Consider the following 10,508-nt stretch of genomic DNA (forward strand, 5'->3'; position numbering starts at 1 on the left):
TATATTTTCCCATTCCTCTCCAGAAACACACCATATATACACACAAAAGTATGTGGACACCACTTTACAATTATTGGGTTTGGCTATTTCAGCCATGCAATCTCCATAGACAAACATTGACAGTAGAATGGCCTTACTGAAGAGCTTAGTGACTTTCAACGTGGCACCGTCATAGAATGCCACCTTTCCAACAAGTCAGTTAGTCAAATTTCTGCCCTGCTAGAGCTGCCCCGGTCAACTGTAAGGGCTGTTATTGTGAAGTGGAAACATATAGGAGCAACAACGGCTCAGCCGCGAAGTGGTAGGCCACACAAGCTCACAGAACGGGACCGCAGAGTGCTGAAGCATGTAACGTGTAAAAATCGGATGTCCTCGGTTGGAACACTCACTACCAAGTCCCAAACAGCCGCTGGAAGCAACGTCAGCACAATTACTGTTTGTCGGGAGCTTCATGAAATGGGTTTCCAAGCCTAAGAACACCATGCGCAATGCCAAGCGTTGGCTGGAGTGGTGTAAAGCTTGCCACCATTGCACTTTGGAGCAGTTGAAACACTTTCTCTGGAATGATGAATCATGCTTCACCTTCTGGCAGTCCAATGGATGAATCTGGGTTTGGCGGATGCCAGGAGAACGCTACCTGCCCGAATGCAGTGCCAACTGTAAAGTTTGGTGGAGAAGGAATAATGGTCTGGGGCTGTTTTTCATGATTTGGGCTAGGCCCCTTAGTTCCAGTGAAGGGAAATCTTAACACTACAGCATACAATGACGTTCTAGAAGATTCTGTGCTTCTAACTTTGTGGCAACAGTTTGGGGAAGGCCCTTTCCTGTTTCAGAATGACAATGCACCTGTGCACAAAGCGAAGTACATACAGAAATGGTTTGTCGAGATCTGTGTGTAAGAACTTGACTGGCCTGCACAGAGCCCTGACCTCAACCCCAAATTTGAACGACAACTGCGAGCCAGGCCAACTCGCCGAACATCAGCGCCCGACCTCACTAATGCGCTTGTGGCTGAATGGAAGCAAGTCCCCGCAGCAATGTTCCAACATTAGCAGCAAAGGGGGGGACCACCTCCATATTAATGCACATGATTTTGGAATGAGATGTTCAAGCAGGTGTCCACATGCTTTTGGTTATGTAGTGTCAAAGTAAAAGCTGGCTTAGTGTCGTTTTGTGCATTACTTAAATGACTATGTATTTTCTTTTAAATATATTTTTTCCTACAGTTTTATTTCACCAACATGATGGTTTTTCAAAAACAAACTGTAATCCTGAATGTTCTTAATATGCATACGTGAAACCTTCCCATTCAATGGCAATCATGTTCAATGTGGAACAACCGTTCTGATAGAAATACAACATGTAAACAGACATGCTTCTCTGTCATGTACTAGAGAAAGGAATCATGTCAGTTCTTTCTATACATGCCCTGTCTATCAGCAATGTTCAGAATTTTTCACACTCCTGTACGCAGCCCAGAGGTTTATATTTCACGGTGGGATCTGAAACCAGGTCTGCTTGGGAAACCAACGGTCTTAACGATTAGACTGAAGGGAATTTCCCACAAAGGGCTGAGAGTGAGACTGATAACATGGACAACATTGATACTGTGATCTCTGTTTCAACGGAAGTCAGGCGAGAGGAGACACACGTGAAATAAACATGCCTTCTTCTCATTGGCTGATGGATAGGGACAGGAGTTTCGCCGTATCACGTGACCTAACTAAGAAGAATATGGTCATCGTGGCCGAGTTTTTCCTTGTGTCACGTGATCAGGAAAAAGAAACTCCTGATCTTAGCCACAGAATCGGAGCATTTGACACAAGGCCAATTTTAGATGGTGTGCCCTTTATCCAACTAACGTCCAAGACATCCCAATAGTACCCTGCAGCGTTATATTACATTTCACCAACATTTTAAAATGATTAAAAACATTTAATATAAAATACTCTCATTATTTAAACTTCATAATTTAACATCACAGGAGTATTGGTCTTCCACTTGATTCTTCTTAGAGGACAAAGTCTGCTGTGAATAAAAGCCAAATCTATTCTCCTTTCTCTCCTTCCATCTCCTCCCTCCACCATGTCCATTGTCCAGTTCACACTCCTGTTCTCTCCTTCCTAGTCCTCCCTCTATCATGTCTATATCATGACAATCTTCTCTCACTCCTCTCTTCTGTCCATTCCTTACGTGACAGAGGTGGAGTTCTGCCCGCGGATCGCACACCAGGCCATGAAGACATCCCTATAGAGATAGTCAATAGATCAACACCAATTTTTTAAATCACAATTGGGAGCACACATTTTGTTTATCGACATTTTCCATTCTTTGGGAAAAACATGATCTATCTTGACTCCCAAGCGTTTCACGTGGTAATGTCAGTGTGTGTGTGTGTGTGTACGTATACATCTGTCCGTACCTGCAGTGTGTGGCCACACACTCGTTGCTGCAGTACTCCCTGTCCCAGTCCTTGTTCTCGACAGCTGGGTTGGTGCAGCCGGCTCTGACACACAGGTTAGGGCTGGAGGTCTGGGTCACAACTGGCCCTGAAGACACATTCAACTCTACCTGCATCTAAGATGGGGGGGAGAGAAGGAGAGAGGGGGGGTTGAGTGGCAAATATCAGATTTATAGAATTAGCAGGCATATTACCAAGCATATATTATGACATCATCATATCTAGGAAACATCTTACCCCTTCCTCTCCTTCAGCCCCGTCCTCAGCCTCTGTTGAACAGGCCATTACTATGGCAGAGGACTGTACCACCTCCCCCGAGTTCGGATTGAACCCACCCAACGCGGCTAACCCACCCGCAGCAGTCACGATAATTGGAGAGTCCAAATCTGAGGGATGGACCATCTTGATCTGCAGGGGTGGTGGTGCTGTGGCACCGCTGGCACCCCCGCCTCTTGGTTTGGCCTGCAGTGGCGGAGGGGCCTGGGCATGTACCATCTGCTGGAGACGCGGGGGAGGAGGGGTGTTCTGCATCTGTTGGAGTGGCGGTGGCTGACGGGACGACGATACCGTACTACTGGACACCACCGTCACCCCTGAGGGAGACTTCTGTTGCTTGATGATGATTTTGGTGACGGTGGGGGGGCTTGGGGCCGGGGCGGGTGGTTTGTGTGCCCCTGTACGGGAACGGGTGGTGACCTGAGGGAGATCTCCACCTGTTAGGATGATGTTGGAGGTGCAGATGTTGGTAATGGTGTTCTCCTCGGGGGCCAGGTGGGGGGCGGAGGAACGAGTGGAGCGGGGATGGGGGGCGACGGGGGTGGGGAGAGGGGCGGGGGAAGGAGGAGAGGGAGGCGACAGAGCAGTGTCCAGAAGCTCTATGTTCAGCTGGGAGAGAGAGGAGGAGAAAGGAGTTTGAAGTTAGAGGGGTAGAGGTAAAAGTGGACATTTAGTTTACACATGACATTTTATTCATTTAACAGAAGCTTTTATCCAGAGCGACTTAAAGGAGCAATTAGGGTTAAGTGCCTTGCTCAATGGTACATCAACAGTTTTTCCCCCTAGATGGCTCGGGATTTGAACCAGCGTTTACTGGCCCAACGCTCTAAACCGCTAGGCTACCTGCACCCCGTTGACAAAGGCTGACCATTGTAATAAACCTAAGCACACACACAGTACAACTGAATAGCATTCTCTAGGAACACTAGTCTTGTCTCACCTCAGGAAGTTGATTATCTCTGTAGGCTGCCAGAGCCTTGAGATCCTCAGTCTTCCTCTTGTACACCTGAGAAGAATACATACAGGGATATCATGAGAGAACGTGTGATATTATTACACTGTGATATTACACTGCACAAAAATATAAACGCAACATGCAACAATTTTGAAGATTTTAATAGAGTTACAGTTCATATAAGTACATTGAAATACTATAAATACTAATAATATTTGTCACATGCCCTGAATACAACAGGTGTAGGTAGACCTTACAGTGAAATGCTTACAAGCTCTAACAATGCAGTTAAGAAAAATAAGTGTTAAGTAAAAATAGATGAGTAAATTTTCTTTAAAAATCATAATTAAAGCGCAGCAGTAAAATAACAATACCGAGGCTATATACAGGGGGTAACAGTACAGAGTCAATGTGCGAGGGCACAGGTTAGTCGAGGTAATATGTACATGTAGGTAGAGTTAAAGTGACTATGCATAGATAATAAACAGAGTAGCAGCAGGGGAAAAAGGGGTTGGGGGGACAATGCAAATAGTCTGGGTAGCCATTTGATTAGATGTTCGGGAGTCTTATGGCTTGGGGTAAGAAGCTGTTAAGAAGCCTTTTGGACCTAGACTTGGCGCTCAGGTACCGCTTGCCGTGCGGTAGCAGAGAGAACAGTCTATGACTAGGGTGGCTGGAGTCTTTGACCATTTTTAAGGCCTTCCTCTGACACCGCCTGGAATAGAAGTCCTGGATGGCAGGAAGCTTGGCCCCAGCGATGTACTGGGCCGTACGTACTACCCTCTGTAGTTCCTTGCGGTCAGAGGCAGAGCAGTTGCTTTACCAGGCAGTGATGCAACCAATCAGGATGCTCTCGATGGTGCAGCTGTAGAACCTTTTGAGGATCTGAGGACCCATGCCAAATCTCTTCAGTCTCCTGAGGGGGAATAGGCTTTGTCGTGAGGACGACGAGAACGCAGATTAGCTTCCCTGAGTGGGTCTGCAGTTTGTGCAGGTGAAGAAGCCGGATGTGGAGGTTCTGGGCTGGCATGGTTACAAGTTGTGTGCGGTTGTGAGGCTGGTTGGACATACTGCCAAATTCTCTAAAAAAACTTGAGTCGGCTTATAGTAGAGAAAATAACATTAAATCTCTTGCAACAGCTCTGGTGGACATTCCTGCAGTCAGCATGCCAATTGCACGCTCCCTCAAAACTTCAGACATCATTGGCATTGTGTTGTGTGACAAAACTGCACATGTTAGACTGGTCTTTTATTGTCCACAGCACAGGGTGCACCTGTGTAATGATCATGCCGTTTAATCAGCTTCTTGATATGCCATACCTGTCAGGTGTATGGATTATCTAGGCATAGACATGCTCACTAACGGGCGTAAACAAATTTGTGCACAAAGCTTTTGAGAAAAGCTTTTTGTCCGTATGGAACATTTCTGGGATCTTTTATTTCAGCTCATGAACCCAAAACTTTACATGTGTTTATATTTTTGTTCATATCTACATATGTGCTTGTATAGTGAATGTGAACATGTGCGTGTAAATGTCTGCATGCGTGTGTTCGTTTGCACGTGAATGTGTGGGTGTACCTGTTTCTGCTCCTCCCCCAGACTTTCCCACATGGAGGCCACTATCTTGGACACCTCTCCGAAGGTGGCGTTTGTGTTCTGTCCCTTAATGGCTGCCTGTGTGTCCCTGAAGAACAGAGCGTAGGCCGACACTGGCTTCTGGGGCTCGTTGAGGTCTTTCCTCCTCTTCCCTTTCTTCCCTCCTCCGACCGCTCCCCCTCTCCGGACGAGATTAGGAGGGGTGCTGAAGGACGGAGCGGAGGAAGGTATGGGGGAATCGGAGAGAGAGGGATCGAGGGAGATGACGCCGAGAGAGACAGGGGACTCCACCAACACGCTCTGCTGAATTAGAATAGGCAAGAGAGAGGGGGAGAAGGAGACGAGAAATACAGAGAGAAAACAGAAAAACAGTTTCCCATACATTGATCAAAGCACTTGAATATAGAGTGCATTCAGAAAAGTATTCAGACCTCTCCCCCTTTTCCACATTTTGTTACGTTACAGCCTTATTCTAAAATGGATTAAATAAATAAAAATGTCCTCATCAATATATACACAATAACCCCTAATGACAAAGCGAAAATAGGTTTTTAGAAATGTTTGCAAATTTATTAGAAATAAAAAAACTGAAATATCTTATTCACATAAGTATTCAGATCCTTTTTCTATGAGACTTGGAATTGAGCTCAGGTGCATCCTGTTTCCATTGATCATCCTTGAGATGTTTCTACAACTTGATTGGAGTCCACCTGTCGTAAATTAAATTGATTGGACATGATTTAGAAAAGGCACACAACTGTCTATATAAAAAGATCTCACAGTTGACAGTGCATGTCAGAGCCAAAACCAAGCCCTGAGGTCGAAGGAATTGTCTGTAGAGCTTCAAGACAGGATTGTGACGAGGCACATAACTTGGCATGGGTACCAAAACATTTCTGCAGCACTGAAAGTCGCCAAGAACACAGTGGCCTCCATCATTCTTAAATGGAAGAAGTTGGGAACCACCAAGACTCTTCTTAGAGCTGGCCGCCCGGCCAAACTGAGCAATCAAGGGAGAAGGGCCTTGGTCAGGGAGGTGACGAAGAACCTGATGGTCACTCTGACAGAGCTCCAGACTTCCTCTGTGGAGATGGGAGAACCCTTCCAGAAGGACAACCATCTCTGCAGCACTCAACCAATCAGGCCTTTACGGTAGAGTGGCCAGATGGAAACCACTCCTCAGTAAAAGGCACATGACAGCCCGCTTGGAGTTTGCCAAAAGGCACCTAAAGGACTCTGACCATGAGAAACAAGATTGTCTGGTCTGAAGAAACCAAGATTAAACTCTTTGGCCTGAATGCCAAGCATCACGTCTGGAGGAAACCCGGCACCATCTCTACAGCGAAGCATGGTGGTGGGGGCATCATGGTGTGGGGATGTTTTTCAGTGGCAGGGACTGGGAGACTAGTCAGGATCGATGGAAAGAGGAACGGAGCAAAGTACAGAAAGTTCCTTGATGAAAACCTGCTTAAGGACCTCAGACTGGGGCAAAGGTTCATCTTCCAACAGGACAACGACCCTAAGCACACAGCCAAGACAACGTAGAAGTGGCTTCGGGACAAGTCTCTGAATGTTCGAGTGGCCCAGCCAGAGCCCGGATATGAACCCGATCGAACATCTCTGGAGACCTGAAAATAGCTGTGCAGCAACGCTCCCCATCCAACCTGACAGAGCTTGAGAGGATCTGCAGAGAAGAATGGAAGAAACTCACCAAATACAGGTGTGCCAAGCTTGTAGAGTCATACCCAAGAAGACTTGAGGCTGTAATCGCTGCCAAAGGTGCTTCAACAAAGTACTGAGTAAAGGGTCTGAATACCTAGGTAAATGTAATATCTTTTTTATTTTTTGTACTTTTGCTAAATTTCTAAAAATCTGTTTTTGCTTTGTCATTATGGGATAATGTGTGTAAATTGATGAGGGATAAAAACAATTTGATACATTTTAGAATAACGCTGTAACGTAACAATGTGGAAAAAGTCAAGGGGTCTGAAAACTTTCTAAATGCACTGTAAACACAACATTGAGAATTACATTACAACAGAGAGACGGACAAACAAGACCGACAGACAGACAGACTAATCCGCTAATAGACAGACATGACAGAAAGATTGACCAATAGGACTGACCCGTCTGAAGTCGTCCATGTCGTCATCCTGTAGCGAACCAACGGGTGAAGCAGCGGCCGATAGTGGTTGGTCAGGCGACTGCGAGCACGCCAGGATGGCCCCGCCCCCCAGGCTGAGCCCCAGCTGTGCGCTGAACTCTGATTGGTCCATGGTGGTTAGCTGATTGTGGCCCAACAGGCCATGGCCCATGTCACTCAGCGGGACGTCTATGGTCATTGGGGAGGAGCTGCTGAACTGGGAGCCAATGGGGTGTCCCAGATCCTGGAAAAGAGGTGGGGTTCATAGTCAGACAAGGGCATAGTATTACGAACAAAATAAATATTGTAGTCCTCACATAGAATTAAATAGAACACTAGAATGGTGATTGGCATTCTGGCAACGTGACTACAGGACGGCCATATTGGTCAGATAATCTTAATTCATTGAAATGTATCTCTATGGTTCTCACCATCCCCAGAGCAGACCCCAGCATGGCCCCTCCTCCACCAGGTTGACTGATGACCCCCAGACTAAGATGGTGTTCCAGCCCCTGTGACCCCGAATGTGGGTTGACAAAGGTCAAGGCGAAGGACGGGTCGTCTCCCCCCACCACCGCATTCCCGGGGGTGGACAGGCCACCGCGGTCCCCGTCCGAGAGCTCTCCGAAGTGGGCCACTACATCAGACACAGTGAGGGCCTGGTCCGGATCCAGGGAGATGGGGGGGATCTCAAACTCCTCATCGCCCAGGCTGGGGGTGTGGAATGTCTGTTGGGGGGGGGGGGGGGGGGGGGGGGTAGAATGGAGAGGAATGAGAAGGGGGAGAAGAGAGGGTAGGGGATGGGGAGAAGAGAGGGTAGGGGATGGGGAGAAGAGAGGGTAGGGGATGGGGGGAGGTGGTAAGGAGAAAAGGGGTAGAGAGGAGACAGTAGAGAGGAAAGAGGGCGGGGAGAAGTTTGTCATTGTAAGTATGAGACGTCATCACCTGCTATACTGGATGTTAGTGGTGTGTGAATAACTGCAGATTGTTTGAGGATTTGTAGATAAGAGAGACAGGATAGGGGAGAGGAAAAAGAGAGGGAATTAATGTTTAGAAAAGAGAGTGAAGTGTTGAGTAGCTACCTCAGAGGAGGAGAGGAACGGATGGCTTGCCCCGCTGATGGTCAGGTAGTTGTCACTGCCTCCAGGGAACTGAAACACAAAGCACACACACATGGGTCAAACCATCATCACCGCATAACAATGAGCAGCATCATCTTCATCCGTTTATAAAGTCAAAGACATCATGCATAGCATCAACAACACATCATCAAACCGTATAACAACCACACACACAGCTAGGCATACTTTTCACATAGTAAACATCCCAATGACCACAGCTCACCTCGCCACATCAGCCAATACATTACACGTGTGCTGTAGCTACCACATATTCAACCAAGCCCTAATATGCTGTTATAAGACTTCTTTCTGAGTGTTTGCGGGGGTCATAGTTGACTCCATAGAGCGCGCGCACACACACACACACACACACACAGCTCTTGTTGTCGGTCACCTTATTATCAAATCCATTGAAAGACCCGGGGTCCAGGAATTCTGGATCTCCGTGTTGCCCAGTCCCATCCATTAAATCAGAGTAAAAATTCAGGTCCATTTTCTAAGGGCGCCTCGTATGACATTCAATCAATGAAATTGTATGAAGTGCGGAACAAATCTATAAACGAAAACTACTGTACCACTTACTGACTGTTTAAGTATCACGAAATGTACAAACAATGAAGAATAAATCAAAAATGGCTACAGCCCAGACTTCAGATTTCTGTCATGAAATATGCAGGATTCATAGCGACTCCAATGTATAAAACGAAGCCGACGTTTGCTATGCATATGGCGAAATAATTCTCCCAGTGCACGCCAGAGCTCGATCACTCATACCAAAAATAACCCGTCTCGTTACTAGCTAGCGTGGCTATCCTACTATGCTGACGCAAGGCGGTGGTACCGAATCCTGTGCTAGCTGTATTTATACACCTACTACACCAGAACAAACTCAAGCTATCTTAACCTCACAAGCTAGCATAAGGCTAATATTATACGCTATATGGAATCCCGCAAATGACCCTAGTTTGACTTGTCTTGACCCATTTGAGTATTTAGCTCGTCCGGTTCTTTCTCACCGCTGCTCTGTGCTCGAGCAAGGCTGATCAATGGAACCAGAATTGTGGATTTGGAATTGAATCGCCATAATCTTGGGGGCGGGCTTCAGTGTGGGAATGGAGGGTGTCTAGGATATCGGAATTTTGCTTACAAAGCAGTTTATTTCAAAGCGATTTGTCATCATGTAACAATCGATGTACTTTTTAAAAAGCACATATGGCTCAATTATGACAAACAAACCAAATATATTATTGAATTAAATAAACTACTGATATCCAACATGGACTTTCACTCCCTCCCACTTTTCTCAAATGGTTTATCCCAATGGCCTAGTAAAGACCACGCCAAATTAAAGGCTTTAACCGTTAATTCTCTGGACAAAACCTAAAAGAAAATGTTACAACAACCACTAACTGCCTGTCACATCTTTGGAATATCCCACTGTCAATAATAACATAGAAAAACAGCCATTGCCACGCATTAATTTTAGAGACAACTCGAATAGACAGGCAGAGGAAATTATTTTCCTGCTGTCACCTTCTTGCTGTTTAATAGCAAGCTTTCTCACAGGGATCATATAAGGTAGTTAGTTAATCTCAATCTTCAGGAACTTTTAGAAAGCAGAGGTTAAAGCTCTCTACTCAAAGCTGACAAACTAGGAAAGAATTGGCTAATAGCTAGTTAGCTTGCTAGGTCTGAATGATGTCAGGCTTTCTGAGCGTGTGTTCCTTGTGTGTTTGAAAACCAAATATTGTTGACATTTGTGCGATCCAACCTGTACAGGGTAGGATATGCCGACCACACAAGTGATTCCCCACTGAAAACTTTCTACTCTCGTTCTTACCTCCATTCTCACCCCGAATTGTGCTCTGTCCCACTTTTCTGAACTTCGCCCGTGATGATTTTTTAGTTTTTCGTCAAAAATCACAACATGGCACCGGCTTCCGGGATGAGATGAG

General features: G+C 46.1%; 2 protein-coding genes across 4 annotated transcripts in view; one reads left to right on the plus strand and one right to left on the minus strand.

Annotated features, from left to right (window-relative positions):
• The window catches only part of LOC129835641 (uncharacterized), a gene marked incomplete at its 5' end in the record, with an annotated part of 390,259 nt that overhangs the window by 132,655 nt on the left and 247,096 nt on the right, over positions 1 to 10,508 (plus strand). The gene's annotated exons all lie outside the window — the stretch shown is intronic.
• LOC129835688 (TOX high mobility group box family member 4-B-like) lies at positions 50 to 10,498 on the minus strand. Of its 3 annotated transcripts, none has more exons than XM_055901425.1 (9): positions 10,394 to 10,498; positions 8,515 to 8,583; positions 7,864 to 8,160; positions 7,416 to 7,676; positions 5,272 to 5,592; positions 3,678 to 3,743; positions 2,699 to 3,346; positions 2,423 to 2,577; positions 50 to 2,247 (listed from the first exon to the last, which is right to left on the minus strand). In XM_055901425.1, exons 1-9 carry the CDS (start codon positions 10,397 to 10,399, stop codon positions 2,190 to 2,192), a joined length of 1,881 nt encoding a protein of 626 aa, XP_055757400.1. In that variant the 5' UTR covers positions 10,400 to 10,498; the 3' UTR covers positions 50 to 2,189. The 3 variants fall into 3 exon arrangements, with proteins under 3 accessions (XP_055757400.1, XP_055757398.1, XP_055757399.1); XM_055901423.1 differs by lacking the exon at positions 10,394 to 10,498 and adding an exon at positions 8,948 to 9,681; XM_055901424.1 differs by lacking the exon at positions 10,394 to 10,498 and adding an exon at positions 8,948 to 9,678 and having other exon boundaries at positions 5,272 to 5,589.

Source organism: Salvelinus fontinalis, chromosome 36, assembly GCF_029448725.1.
Source record: "Salvelinus fontinalis isolate EN_2023a chromosome 36, ASM2944872v1, whole genome shotgun sequence".
Lineage (NCBI taxonomy): Eukaryota > Metazoa > Chordata > Actinopteri > Salmoniformes > Salmonidae > Salvelinus > Salvelinus fontinalis.